General features: G+C 38.7%; 1 protein-coding gene across 10 annotated transcripts in view; it reads right to left on the reverse strand.

Annotated features, from left to right (window-relative positions):
• AKT3 (AKT serine/threonine kinase 3) overlaps positions 1 to 16,140 on the reverse strand; it is a 289,204-nt gene that overhangs the window by 40,269 nt on the left and 232,795 nt on the right. For 8 of the 10 annotated variants that reach the window (XM_061624615.1, XM_061624607.1, XM_061624614.1 and 5 more), the window contains 4 exons: positions 13,106 to 13,234; positions 12,678 to 12,866; positions 5,813 to 6,027; positions 1,494 to 1,581 (listed from right to left, as the gene is read on the reverse strand). In XM_061624615.1, coding sequence (XP_061480599.1) covers positions 1,494 to 1,581; positions 5,813 to 6,027; positions 12,678 to 12,866; positions 13,106 to 13,234 — 621 coding nt within the window. The remainder of the gene's footprint in view (positions 1 to 1,493; positions 1,582 to 5,812; positions 6,028 to 12,677; positions 12,867 to 13,105; positions 13,235 to 16,140) is intronic. The other 2 variants (XM_061624616.1, XM_061624617.1) reach the window with 1 other exon arrangement.

Here is a 16,140-nt window from a genome sequence, read left to right on the forward strand (position 1 = left end):
ATGCAGGGAGCAGTGGAGAAGAGGGGCAGGGAAGTCCCCTTCCACAAGTTTTCTTCTGCTCATGGTGCTCAAGATCAAACCCAATGAAGTTATCTGAATTATCCTTTGCCTATTGGTTCTTGCTACACATTCCAGGAGTCCCCTTAGTGCAGAAGAAGTTACAGGTTATCTGTCATCATTCTTTATACAAAAGACCTGTACTGTGTGATTTTATTAAATGATAATATATTTTAAAGTTATTGGCTAAATAAGAGTAAATTTGACAGTTTATCAGCCTTTTTTTATTTGGGCCTTAGTGAAGAAAATACTTAGTATGTGATACCATTTTTTTTTTAATTTACTGATTTTATTTTGGGAACGTTTTAGCACTTTGGGATGGGAGAGACGTTACACAAGCATAGAGGCAGATTCAGATACAAAAAAGGATATAATGTAACACTGTTCACTTTACAGGGAGATTGGACTGGCCAAGGCAGAAAAATCTGGAACCATTCCTCCAAAGCTCAAATGTCCTGGAGAAAGGATGTTTGCCTGGGTGGCATAGTGCATTTAAAACCCGTTAAGAAACAGGAATCAGTTTCATAGGAATCTCTAATATTAAAATGGTGAACTAAAAATAATTTGTCAAGTCATGATGAATTACACAAACATGCCTGTCAAAAGGCAGTGAGACAAGACGCAGCACAGCAGTGTAAAAAAAAAGTATATTTCAGTAATACACATATCCTAACCAGATTTCCTTTCTGATTATCACACACATTTAAAGAGATACCAGTTATAATTTCCAAAAGAGAAACAAGTAAAACACCTGATGCATTTGTAAAAGATATGTTTTATAATAGTTTGCTTATCACCATTTCAGCAGAAATCAAGTAAAAAGGATTTTTACCTCTTAAAAATATTTATATGACAGAATAAATATTTTTTGGGGGAAGGGAAACAATTTAGCAACATATTAGAGACTAATCAAAAGTTAACTCAAAATATTTGGGATAGGGAGAAAGAAGCTCCATTACATAATTAGGAATAGTCTAGTTTCTATAGAGTTTCTGATTGATACTCTCTAACCCAAATGAATGCATATGTGTAGCCCCTCCTAGATACTCTAAAAAGTGCCAGTGTGTAGTCCGGTAGAAAAGACTAAATTTGTCCCCCAGCTCCCTATCCAGGATGGCTGGTGAATCTCTCACAAAGCAGTCATTTGCAAACACAGTCCTGTATCTACTTAGGAAGCCATATACTTCTACTTCTCTCAGTTTTTAAGCCATATTAAGTTCAATAGTAGAGAGTCAAGCACATACTGGTTTCCACTGAAACCAAAAGGGCTTAAAAGTATTTAATTTTGGCTGATTCAAGACCTATGGTTTTGCCAGTTTATAGAACTATAAAAATGCTGTTTTGAGAATAATATTTACCTTTTTTAAAAAAAAAATGCAACTGATAACTACATCTGTTATATCTTAAGCATTTAGTGTCATCCTATACAAACCTACCTTTTTATCATATACATCTTGCCAGTTTACTCCAGCAAAGAAACTGTGTCGCATAATTTCTTTAGCATCATCTGGTCCTCCACCAAGACTATTTGGGGAAAGTATAAATTACATAAGTCTTATTAGTAAAAAAACAAAACAGGATGCCCTTTTACCTAGATATTTTTATTTCAAGTGATCACCAAAAATTAAAACAGCATGGCATTTTACAAGTAAGCCACTTACTTATTTCATGTATATCCTTCATGTTGAAGACAAATTAATTTATTTTTAAAAATTAAGCGCACACACACACACCCATCAGCAAAGCTTGGAGCTCATATATTCCCTCCCACACTAGCTACAACCTGCAATCCAAATGAATAGGTTTGGAAATGCAAGGAGCGTTCACGTAGACAGATTTTTATCATTTATACTGCTTTATCTTTTCCTAGAAGATGCAAAGTATATATTTTGCATGAGACAAGCGATGCATAAGATGCATAAGGTACTTGCACTTCCTGTTCCATTTGAGTCATCATATGGCTGAAGTTGTTTTAAAATACAATGTAGTTTTGCATATGGAGAGTGCTATAAATATGATTCATTGCTTCCATCTGCCAGAGTTCTTCTTGAACTACAAAGACATCAACTAACTTGAACATAGCTTTTAAAATGCAACAGGTAAGGGACTATTTGTTTTCTATAGCAGGGGTTCCCAAGCTATGGTCCATAGACCACCAGTGGTCCATGAGCTTCATTCAGGTGGTCCATGGCATGCCTGCATTAAACATTCGTATTGATTTTTAACTGTATTTTTATTGCTTCTTTTATTTCTTATATTGCATTTTCAATGGAACACAAATTGTAATACGATAAAATATAATATGACAAATAAAAGAAACAATAAAAATGCAATTAAAAATCATATAGCATCTAGCACAGCACCTTACAATGGCTAAAAGAGGTCGGAAGACATAATGTGGTCTACCAAGACCATTGATAATTTTCAAGTGGTCCATGGGGGGGGAAATTGGGAACCACTGTTCTATTGTATTCTACATCTGGGGTACATTTCTATTTTACTTTATTTGTTTATTTTTTAATTCCTTTCTCATGCCTTGCAATTTACCCCAAATGAGAGATTTTCTTCATATTTAATTTCAATGTCCACTTTTACCTCTTGTAAAAATTTTGCTTTTTTAAAATTTCCCTTATCCCTCCTTCTTTTGAAAGCTAACAATCCCCAAACATTTTGGCATTCATTGACATTTTCCCCCCACACTCCTTCCATCTTCTTCCCTTTAGTATAATTAGGCTATTCTTCTTACATAACCATGGTAAACATTCTCACATTAGACCATGGGTAGGGGATCATCTTATAGACAAAATCTGGCTATAACCCCTTGTAATTCCTCAGTGTAGAGTTGATGGTTTTAGTTTATTTCATTGAATTAGTTGTGTTATGGCATTTTTAATATTTTGTTGCAAACCACCCTGATAATATATTCAAATCCTATATGTATATTATTATTAATTCTGACTCAGCATGTTTCTTTTCAAGCCTTCACTTCAATGGAACATTAATCAGGAATGCAATTTCTGAGGATTATGAGCCCTTAGAGATGTATTAGCCAGCCCCTGATGTTGCTTCCACACTACCTACTTAATCCTGAATTACCACCAGGCTGCAACTAGATGAGACAATGGGGAATCTGCAGCTGGGAGTGGGAGTGGTAAGCCAGCTCAGGATTATGATGCAATATTGATGGAGGGGGGTTATTTGCCACATGGGCACACATATGGTGCCTATATGTTTTCTGCAACAGCTTAACGTCAGCTTCAATGGGACAATTTGGTTCAGGAAACCAATAGTATTGCACCCCCAAGCCAAAAAGTTGCCCGGAGACAGATATATACACATATATGGTGTCCATTGGCTCTGTATATAATCTGAATTACAAGACGAACTGTGGAGATTTGCAGAAGAATCTCATGTTTTTGAGTTGGATCATGCCATTAATAAGGTATCTCAAGGACTCCCTATGCTTTTGAGTGGCTCTGTGGCTTCAGCTCTTCAAACAATGCACGGCTACCCACTCTGCAATCAAGAAACTGACCAGGGAAATGCCCAGAGCTTGAGAAGGGACGGGTTGGAGATATTTTGTTTTGACAGACAGGTCTACTTTTCAAATCACAGTGAATTATTTTCCAAAGCCCCTCCAGTCACAGTGATTTTGGGGAAGAATGTTGAAGTAAAGAAACAGTTCTTTCCATGGGATGTTACATGAGAGCAGGGCTTAAGCAACAGAGTTAGACTATTGGGGTGGCCTGCTTCTTTCCCAGTAGTTTTTTTAAAAAACAAATAATTTAAAATCATAGCTGTCTTTCTCTTTTTTCTTCATGGAGTGTACTTCCAGGAACTGAGGGTGGCAAGGAAAAAAATGGCATTTTCCCGTTGTTTATAATAAAGGCAAAACCACCAAGCCAGCCCCTGATGAAGACCCTGGACTTATTTGTCTGAACTTTGGCAGATTTATAACCAAGGGGCTCCTTCCTCATATCCCCCGTTTTCTAACTGATTGCCCACAAAACACTAAGGCAAGGAATGTCATTTCTATTTTTCTACCCCAAAACAGTAAAGTCTGCACTTGCAGGCGTACCGCTATGCCTAGCTTTCTGAAATTTGGCAGGCTTCATACCCTTTTAAGGGGCAACCATACCTGCAATATGCATTCAAATCTGGCATAAATTCATACTTTTTTAAAAAAGGTACCATGCACAAAAATCCCTGGATGGATCTGCCTGAAATTTGGCAAGCTTAATCCACTCTGGAAAAGATCACGTATGTGTAAAGAAAGAAATGATATAGTCATTTTTAAAGTCTCCACTATAGTCGATGGGGGTAAAATAGATCTTTGGATTGAACAGATCAGATTCAGACCCAAATAATGAATTGAATTAGAACAGCACAGAATGGATCCAAAATAGACTGGGATGCTTCCAAACACTACAGATACAGATATAAGACTAATCTTGTGCTTGTTGCAGAATCAGGGGCCAGTGGGCTGCATCCTTATTTCCCCTACCTCCCTGGGTCAAGTTTGACAGACGGGCAGGGCCACCCACCTGTCAAACACCTGATGTCACAATGACATAATGTGAGCCATTTTTGCATAGCACAGTGCATGGCACGTTGAAACCCTCAATGATTTTGTGTAAAGTGCTATGCAAGTGCCAATAATCAGCTGATTGTCAGGTATTGCATAGCCCTGTGCACAGCACTTTGCAAACATTAACAATGAGCTTAATGTTGGTGCTTCAATGCACTGCTTTGTGCAGGTCCCAACAATCAGCTGATTTTCAGCACTTGCAAAGCACTATGTAGAAGGCTATGCAACTCCTGACAATCAGCTGATCATTGACACTTGCAAAGCACTGCACACAGATATGTATGGCCCCTTAATGTCCCTGAAGGTATTATGGTCTTTGAGAAGCTTATAAAGAAATAGATAAGGCCCTGAAGAAGGCTCACTTGATCTGAAATGTGTCAGGCTAACATGATACACATCCGTCCTTTCCAACATCTTTGATATACACTACTCCCCCTTTTTTGTTTAAGTGCCACCAGGACCTGCAAACCACCTTTGGCCCAGCCACATCTTTATCTGCCCCACAACTGACATCATATATAATGTCAAATATAGGGCAGGTTGGTGTGGCTTGGACAAACAGCCTCGCAGGACAAAAGGGGAGGCCATTAGCCCTGCGCTGGAGGTTTCCCACCACTAATATAGATAAGTAGTTATGAAGGAAGCAATCAGGGATCTCCTGCCATATCATGTAGTTGCACCTCAATATTTGCAGAAACTCCAGATGATTTTTTGACAATACATTACACTCCATTGTTGTTTATGTTGCCCTTCTATTAGCTTTTAAAACCCAGATTTGTAAGGATTTTTAAACTGCCAGAATATCCAGATCCCACAACTGATTGAAAACATTCAACCCTAGAAGACACATATACAGAACAGTGTGCAAAAAGCATTTGCAGAAGGATTCTGTTGGACCTTAGAGCTAGTCCTCTATGTGCTATACATCTTTTCCTCTATGCGTAGTGAAAGCTCGATATAACATGGGGGACAAAGGATGGACCTGCGTTATAGGGGTTTCATGTTATAAAAAAATCCTGCTGTACTGTATACAGTATTCTACTCGGGAGACATCATCTTACCCATGGTATATCCGAAAATGTGGTACGACAAGATGTTATAATGAGCTTCCATCATTTTAGGATGAAAATTTAAACTTATGCATAATGGGTATTCTTGCAGACTTACCGTTTATTTGGATCTTTTATCAGCAGACCTGAAAGTAGTGATTTTGCATCAGATGACAGTGTTCGGGGAAATTTTATATCTTCCATTAGTATTAGTTCAAATAGTTTTTCATGATCTTGGTTGTAAAATGGCAACCTGCCACACATCATTTCATACATGACAACTCCAAGGCCCCACCAATCCACTGCACGACCATAGTCATTGTCTTCCAAAACCTAAAATAGCAACATAAAGGCACTGAAAATTATACTAGATAGCCATTACTTTGAAGTTAATTTGAATATGTATCCATTTTACAAGTTTTCTAGTGTAAGTAGCCTGACCCCTATTAAGCTTTTTGTTTATGTCATGTCTTAAAATCAAGGACTCAGTCCAGTTGAACCTGGGCACAGTACCTGTGAATGAAGGAATCTCCTTTACTTTCACTGTCTTCTGCTTTCACTATGACAGGTATGGCTGCAGACAAGTGCAAGGGGGCATTGCAGGGAACAGTATGGACTCCTTCCATATCCTCATCCAGACGTCCGCTGCTACACAATGCAAATGAATCATGTTCTGGGGCATGAATAACTTGCATGGTTCAAAAATGAAGGGCTGGGTGGGGATGTGGGAAGCACTCAAGAGACTTTCTTTCTAATATAACGTGCACTACTAATGCGGACCAGTAAAATAAATAAGGTGGGGTGGGGATTCACAGAGGGACTCCCCCATATACAGGTGCTAAATCTGCACTAGACTTAATCAAGCCCCAAGTCTAATAAGTATATGAGGGACTACACAAATGCAGTAGTGGCCAGAGCGGTGTGCCAGAGCCTAGCTAGAGTCACATTGCCACCCTTCTGACACCAGCATCACTACAGCTTAACTATGCCGGGACAGGGCAGTGGTGAGATTGGCACTGGTAAACTGTAGAGACACTGGTATTGAGAGGGTGGCTCTGTGGCTCTGCCCCACCACACTGGCTGCTGCTATGCATATATCTTAAGCTAAGAAGTATGTCAAATATTTCTAGAAATGCTTTGCTTAAATTGAATCAAACTCTTAGGGCTTTTTACCGGAACTAGGTTGTAGCAAGCTGTACAGTTCCTTAGGCCAGGTGCCCTTCCTTGTATTTGTTTTAAACTATTTCATTTTTCCAGTACAACATTAGAAAAATATGATACTTCTTCCAGATAGGGCATTTGTTACGGATGCATGGAGTGTAGTTGCACCATTGCTACCTACTGGATTGTGATGCCATTAGTAATGTGCATAGTTGATGAGCAGTACAATAATTCCTACCAACACCATTTCATGACCCTTTTATTTATTTTAATAGGTGCTGTAATCTTATTAAAAGAAATTGTAATCATGTGAGAATTAGCAAATTAAATTTAGATAAATTTACACATGAAATAGTTCTGATGAAAAATCATACGCTCTTTGAGCAGGAACCATCTTAGAAGGATTCCCTCTTGCATAAAGAGGATGAATGCTTCTTCAACGATAGCAAATCACAGCAACACTGTTTGTTTATCTAAGTATTTCTTTTAAAAATAACATTAAGCCTCGAAATCAATCCTGGACCCAACTGATTAACTTTGAATATGTGGCAAAAGCTGATTCTTCAGTCTATGGGGGGAGGGGGGTTGGGAACCATCCATATAAAATTGGAAAGGTTTTGTGTAAAAAAAAAAAGAGAAAAGGAGGGACAGAATTCATTGGTATTAGATCACATCATTAATCCATCAAACTAGCTTCAATAATGAACTGACTTTGTCAATATAAAGTTTAGAAAGCATAAAAAGCAATTTAAAAATAACCTAAGAGCCTAACTTAGTTTTAAGAAAGAAAATTGAACTACAAAACTCTGCAGCTTTATTCCAACCTATCCATGCATTAAAATATGATATAAACTCAAATGAATGCTGAATCTAGCTTTATTACCTTGGACTTTTATCTTTTATAACAACTAGGTGTAGTGGTTAAGGTGCTGGACTACGACCTGGAAGACCAGAGTTCGAATCCCCACACAGCCATGAAGCTCACTGGGTGACCTTGGGCCAGTCACTGCCTCTCAGCCTCAGAGGAAGGCAATGGTAAGCCACCTCTGAATACTGCTTACCATGAAAACCCTATTCATAGGGTCGCTGTAAGTCAGAATTGACTTGAAGGTAGTCCAACGTACACAACAGGTGAAATGGGCAACATCTTATTATGTAAAGAGTCTTATTTAAAATAATTTGAGAATTTACCAGACAACCGGCATATTCTAGCATATGAGACAGTTACAGGAGTTACGAGAGATATTAGATGATAAAGTGTTCAATAGGCTGGTTTGGACATAATGCTAAACCATAGTTTACCATTTTAAGAAGGTGTCACATAGAGCCTTGTCCTTGCACACTCACCTTCGTTTTCTTGGGTACAGCCACAAAGAGTTCACAGTCTTTTCCTTCTATTTTAGATGAATCACAATTCAGATTGTCCAAACCTGAACAAACTGTGGTTAATCTTAACTATAATTAGTTGAAGCAAGAGGTATTCAAATCTTGGTTTATGAAACAGGCTTGTTTCAACAAACCATAATTAAGATTAATCAGTTTAGAGCAGTGGTGGGGAACCTCTGGCTCACAAGCCTAATTGAGCCCACGAGGCCTTGAAGACTGGCACACAAGCCTGTCAACGTCACCAGCGGGAATGGAGAGTTCAAGATACAGATGTCAGCAAGATCCAGTTTCCCACCTCAGGTTTATGGTCAAGATGACACACTAAACTGCAATTAATCTGAAATGAAAGTTTCCAATCTCCTCATTATGACCATGTGGGAGAAGAGGTTGGAAGCGTGAATTGAAGACTCAATGAGGCTTGTCCAGTCAGCCAACATTTCCTTGTGAAACATATTATCTCTTTGCCACGTACAAAATCTATAAAGATTTAAGAAAAAAATACCCCTTTTTCATTATGAATTAGCATAAATAATATTAAGGGCTCTATTTTACTCTTTTTTTGCTAAATTTAATCCATCTGCCCAACAGTTCTATGAACATTCATGAGAGAAGGACCTAGGTTAAGAGGTATGACAAAATGGGCCTGAATTGGAAGAAATGTAATTCTGAAATAGTTATAGGCTGACCTGGAGGAAAACTTTTCAGTGGTAGCAAAAGGAAAACATTTCAGTGGTGGTTGACCCCATATGAACTAAGTTTTATTAAAAACCAGCCATATTATTCTTTATCCTGGCCTTTGACACTTTATATTTTTGGGGGCTTACTATATTTTGTGATTGCAATTTGTTTAAAACTATTTTTAATGTTGTATTTTAAATTGTTGTGACCTGCCCTGGAATCTTAGGTTGAAGGACGGGTAACAAATCAAATTAATAATAATGAGTAATAATAATTATTATTATCTGTATTGATGCTGTGGAGCAGTACATGTAGACTTATAATGCATTTTCTGGATATGTCTCATAATGCAACTGTTCTGAAACATGACTTGATCAATGAGATGACATTATTTAAAGCCCTAAAACTGTACTGTTGTGTTATCTCATGGACTTTACTGATGAAAGTGACATAGATTCCAGCAATCACAGAAAAGGAGGTAAAAATGTATGAATGCACAATAATGGTTAAATTACAAGTTATATAGGAGTTAACGATGGTAAGCAAAAAAACAGATTTGCACAGAACTAGAATTTATTTATCAATTATTAAAATAGACCACATTCATCAGGTGATTATACTTATCCAATACGTTCTTTGATCGTTAAGAAAATAAATTTATAGACATATTATACTAGTATGAATCTATTATGGTATATGTTTATTAATCTGCTTTTTATCTCTCTCTGATAAAATGAAAGCTGCAATTCTATCATGGGGGAAGGTTCCATGGCAGTTGCTCCATCATATCCAAAGCCCTGGCAGTTCACAGCAGCCATGGTGAGAGGTGCACCCTAATTTTCTTTTTCTCCTTTTTCGCCTCCTCCCTCTCACTCTCTTTCTGTCCTTTTTCTGTTGTTTCCCCCTCTTCCAATGACTGCAATGGGAGATAAATCAACTACATCAGCTTCAGAGCCGGCGTAGTTTCATGCATGATCCATAGGCGTGTGGATCCAAAGCCACTTCATCCCACCCCAACATGCTCACAGCATGTCCTATTTCTGGCCCTATGTGGGTACAACTACCCTGGCAGAGCTTTCTTCCAGCATACCTGGAGCTCCTTGAGGGGCATAAGTGCCATTCCACAGGCAGAACTTTTCTCCTCCAGCAGAGCAGCACTTGTGCCTCTTCCAATACTTCTTCAGCTAGCCTTTGGCTGACCCATGAATTACTCTGGAAGTGAACTATTATGCATTATTATTTGAATAAGCCACATTTTTTAAAAAAGAAACTGGCCTGAAATAATCTATTTACAGCCACTAAGATGTTTTTGTATACATACATAAATACATAAGTACATAGCCGTTTTAAAACCAGCTTCACAAATACATCTTCTGAGGTAGCAAAAACAATCCCTTTCCACGAAAGAAAGTGAAAATGAAGTATAAAATTCAATACTTTCTAGAGGAGAATTGGTTTTTTTTTTTTTACTATGAGCAATTATTTTTATTTTATGGTCCAATCCTATCCATATTTACTCTAGTAAGTTTTACTGCGTTCAGTGGGACTTATTTCCAAGACCGTGTGCACCTAAAATTATTTATTCATTTAAAAATATATAATATATATATTACGACTTAATCTTCACAAAAAGACAAACATTTTATCAGGATTACTGTAAAATAATTTATAATTTACAATCAAGGTTTCATCCCGAGTTCTTGTTTTGGTAGCTGTAACTTGGCAATCAAATATTTTTTTATTTTTACACTATTACAGAAGTGCATTTTTCTAGGTTTCCAAAGCCACCTTGTTCAACCTTCCCCATCTGTCACCATCTGCTTCTTTTTAGCATGTACTTTTTGTGTGATCACATAAGCATGTGAAAAATAAGTAACATTCAAATGATTATCCACTCGTTCATTTGAGGACTGGGCATAATAAAAGTGAACTGCCAAAAACGTATTTAGCACTTAATTTTGTTGGGTCTTGCATGTAAGCTACATTTGATTTTTTTTACTGTTTTACAATTAGAGGATTGAGCAGGTATTGCTAACTCAACAGAAAAGCTGGATGTCCAAATAAACTGCTGATTGGGTTGTTTTTAACTGACTAGATTTTTATAGTGTATTTGCTATTTTTAATTTTTATTTGTAATGTCTTTTGATATTTTTAAACAGCTTAGATTTTATTTATTTATTTACTAGCTAAGGGCCATCAATTGTACTATATATATATATATACAAAAACAGCACTTATGAAATCTCCATGCTCCAACAATGCTACAAAACATAACAAAAAATCTTGCCTATGACTATAATTTAGTTTGATACTCTTAGCTCGCTATTGGCAGCTTTACCTCCCCACTTTCATTGCTGGGAATCATGTTGGCAGTCAATTCTATGAGATTCAGCCCATTTTCTTTTAATAGCCAGAATGGCTACCAAAAAGCTGGCTAGATAAAAAATAATCCGATGGATCTGGTTTGTCAGAAAGAAGACTAAAATATCCTCTCCACTCCAATCCATTTTGTCCCCCAATCACTTCTGTGTGAATTTCTGCCCTGGGCAACAACAGAGACTACACTCCAGCACAATGTGCTCCAGGCTTTCCATGGCTGACCACACTAGCATCAGCATTCTCCCAAGGGGATCCCTCTGAACCATCCCATAGTAACTGCTGATGGAAAGCTGTTCATTCTTAGCAAGGTAATTGCTCTCCAACATAAATAGCTTAGATTTTCCCACCTAAAAATGTTATTTGGTATAAAAACTATGTAAATAAATTAGCAAATTTAAAAAGCTTGTTGAAAGAGGAAGGTCTTTAGTAGGAGCCGAAAAGATAACAGAGATGGGAACAATAAATGGGAGCAACAATGTGCCCTATAAAGACCAAGCTAAAGGAGAGCAGCAATGTCAAATGGAGACATATACGAAAACAATCACTACAGGAAGCCATGTTACAATTGTTGTATCATCCTTCAATAGATATGAACGGAACTATCCTCTCTAACACTAAGCCAAACCATGGCTTAGCATAATGTGTGGGATTGTGGCCACGAGATTACACCTGCTTTGCTCTTTGTCCAGTCTTGTTGTGTTCTATGCCATTGTTTGGTTTAGTGTGTAGTCTGAACCTGGGCTTGTGGTTTGTCTCCTCTAGAACAAACTACTAACTGTAAGCCATGAACTTTGATTACAGCTCAAGGTTTGTCTGGAGAGAGACAAACTACAAGCCCAGGTTCTGATGACATACTACACTAAACCATGCCTTAGCTCACAACAGCAGCAAGGCCAGAGGAGGAACCCACTCGTTCACACATTAACACTAACCCATTATTTGGCTGAAGGTTACATGTGGATAAAGTCAGTGTATAGGTCTGAAATGTCCCACTTATCCAAGTGGTGAGAAACATTGCCCTGCAAGTACTGAAAGTATGTATTTCAGGTCTCCAGAACCCACTAAAGTATCTCCACTCTTCACTGAATTTGATATTAGAGTAAAAACTATAGACCTGTTCAGAAGATGTTTTTCCCCAGAGAGAAAAGTGGAACAGGCCTTGAGTTTGCACATTCTTCCCCTCAAAGCAGGAAGAATAAAGGGGAAATCCACCATTCTAAACCTTCCTGACCCTGGAAGATAAAATTTATCTCAAGCTGACAAAGATATTATGCTTAGATAAATATTAATGAAAGCATGGCAAAACTTAACTGGAACCGTTCTCACTGTGAAATATTTTGTAGACGATAAATAAATTGCTCAGATTAAGCCTGAGCTACCTTCATGTACAGATACTTTAAGCTGTATTCCTTGAAATTCCTCCAGTCTTTCCTTGGAACTAAAATTCTCATCCCATTACTTTCAATCATGTAATTTGTGATTCTCTTTTTTGATGTCCTATATTTAGACATCTGCATAAGAAAAATAAGGATGTATGCTTCTTCAATTAAATGTACACAGGAGTTGACCTATATAAAGAAAAATGTTTTAATGGTTCTGCTATAGAAAAATTACTAGCTTGAATATAAATGCGTACTGTTTAAACTGCACATTTTAAAAATCCCCATGAGAAAAAGCTATAAGAAAAGTATTAGCTCTAGTAACAATATTTGCCCGTTTTTAAATCAGCCAATTACTATTCATGTGTACCCTGCAATTAAATGAAATATGACATGGTTAAAATGCATACAGTAAAATGCCAACATACCTCAGGAGCCAAGTACTCTGGGGTGCCACAGAAAGTTTTCATAGTCGCTGCATCTGTGATCCCTTCTTTGCAAAGTCCAAAATCTGTAATTTTTATGTGTCCATCCTTATCCAACATTAGGTTCTCCAACTGTATATCAGAAATACACAAAATCGATCTTTTAACATTTCAAGGAAAATCATTCAAAACACACACACAGACTCGATGAGGCATTGGCAATTGGTGTTAGATCTCCCAATATTTCTATTTTTTTGTAGAAGCACCTACAGAACCCCTGATTTAGATCAGGGGCCACAGTGCTAGGTCAGGGAGGTTTAGCCACTTCCCCAATTTAAATCTTCCCTTCCACAGCTACTATTCTCAAGAGGTACAAATAATCAGGCATGGATTTTTTGCATTCCGCAATGTTAAATTGAAAATACCCCCATGCCATTCTGCTGATTCCCATAAGCTTATTTCAAAACAAAACCTTAGAAAATGTATAGTCCTGAACTCAGAAATGCTTACTTAACAACAATGAGTTTTCATGGCAATACACAAAACACTCAGAGAGAATCTAGAGTTCAAAGTGTATTACAAGAGAAACAAAAAACCAGACCCCTTTTGGACTTTATTCTGTCAGTGGTCTCATAATTTGTTGAAATTAATTTAAAAAACAGCTATATTCACAGAGTACCTGTAATCCCATTTGACCCATACTCTGACCTCCATCTTAAAAAAAAATGCATGGTTCTAAAAGACAGACTCACAGTTGTTTGGCTTGGCTAATCAGGTGGCCACACCCACACCAGACATTTATTTCAGTTTAGACAGTCATGGGTTCCCCCACAGAATCCTGGGAAGTATAGTTTGTGAAGGGTGCTGAGACTCCTATTCCCCTGACAGAGCTCCAATAGCCAGAGTGACTTAACAGTCAGCCCCTCTTCTGGGGATTGTAGCTCTGTGAGGGGAATAGGATGCCTCCTAGCAGCTTTCAGCACCCTTCACAAACTACACTTCCCAGGATTCTTTGGGGGAAGCCAGGACTACTGAAAGTAAAATAGATGACTGGTGTAGATGTGGCCAGGGACAGCTTTGGTTTAAATTTGGGTGGGAGACTACATGTGCCTGCTGTAGAATAAAAAGGTGAGGGAAACACTGAAAAACATTGATACTATTCACAAAGTTTTCCTTTTGAAATGGAAAGGGGCTTTCCCTCTGCCCAGTGCCCACCCACCCAATCTCCTCCCCCCCTCACTTCAGCTGAGCAGGCACCAGGACTTCAACACCAGCAGTGTCCCTGGTAAGCTCCAGGCTGCCGCAGGTGTGCTTCCCACCCACCAATCCTCATGGAGAGGCATGCTTGGCACGTGCATCACCAGAACTCAGGACAATCCCCTCACGGCTCTCACCCCAGCTTCCCCACCCCTTACTCTGCACTGTGTTCTTGTTGTTATTGTCTCCTCTCCCCTGGTCACAGGCTGAAAGGCAACAGAAGCTGGGCCCACCATGGAGGTTCCCTGTCCTTGTGGAATGTCAGCCCTGCAACTGAGGGACTGCAACCCCCTCCCTCACCTGAAGCGAGGGGAGTCTTGAGTTCAATAAAAATCAAACAATTTGCAGCTGACAACTGGCATGTTTATTCATGGGTAGCTACAGCTGGGGACATTCCCATCACCAGGGGCTGCTATGCAGCAGCACAGGATTTGACTGCAACTCCCAGGAACCCCTCCTGCAGAACAGACAGTACCAGCAGTGGTTGCTGGGAGCTGTGGTCCACAGACACAAGGATGCCACACACATGAAATGCAAACAGCCAGCTGCCACCCAGGGAACCCAGCAGCAGTCTGGGGAGAGCCCATCCAGGAGACCATGGTGCAAGCCTTGTCTTGGGATCATTTCATTGATTTGAAAGTATAATGTTATCTAAAAGGTGTTTATTTGCTACTTTGTATACTGTTTTGAGATTTATTTAATTTTTGTTTTGTTTTAAAAGTTTTGTTTGGTATATAATTTAGCATGTGTTTTTAAATTGCTTTCTAAAAATGTGTTTTTAAATTTGTATATTTGTTTTTAATGTTTTTAATTGTTGTAAACTACCCAGAGAGCTTCGGCTATGGGGTGGTATACAAATGCAATAGATAAATAAATAAATGGTTATCTTTGTATTGTATTTGATCCCCAGATTGTATATTGTTTTTGAGATTCCTTTATATTGTTTTTGAGATTCCTTTATATTGTATCTGATTTTTAATTTTATTTTGTATATTGCTTTTTCTTGGTAACCGATCCATATTTTTATAGATTGTTTTGTTAGCCTTTTATATGGTAATAACCCTTTACTTTGCGCAATGTTTTGAAATTATGTTCTATTGTATGTGATCTTTAATTTTTCTATATGGTTTTGAGATTCTCTGAATATAAAGTGATTAAGTAATTTTCTAAATAAATAAAATCCTCGTGCCAATTTGGCCAACAGAAGCTGTCTGCACAGGTAGTGTGGATTCCGACAGGTGAGCACATCCAGAGGGGGAAGGGGTGGCATGTGGACTGGGAGTGTGGGCTCAGTGTTGAGAGCAGCTCGTTGACATGGGGAGTCTTCCATTGCCCTAACTGGCCTTTACTCTCTCACCTCCCCTTTTGCTGCTTCCTTCCAACCTGCCCCCAATGGGAACAGTGATGATATTCAGTCACTCCACAAGGAGCCAATGTCACCTGCAAAATGCAAAGAGACTCCTGCAAATGGCCAGAGGGCACCACCAGGCAGCCTGCCCCCATGCAGCCTTACCCACCAGCCCAGCCCCTCCAGCCCAAGGAGTTGGACACATAGCCAGATGTATTGGAGGAATCCACAGAGCTGCTCCTGCAGTATGTGCCCACCCAGTGGCCCATCAAAGCCCCAGCAGAGCCACCAGAGGATGCAGAGCTGATTGAGGAAAACCACCATGCTTTCACCATGGTTGTACCTCTGCAGTTCAGATGCAGCTTACACAGCAAATGGCCCCTGCCAGCAGCTGCCTGCAAGCTCCTCCTTGGGCCCATCAATGGGTGGTATG

Source organism: Rhineura floridana, chromosome 4, assembly GCF_030035675.1.
Source record: "Rhineura floridana isolate rRhiFlo1 chromosome 4, rRhiFlo1.hap2, whole genome shotgun sequence".
In the NCBI taxonomy this organism is placed as follows: domain Eukaryota; kingdom Metazoa; phylum Chordata; class Lepidosauria; order Squamata; family Rhineuridae; genus Rhineura; species Rhineura floridana.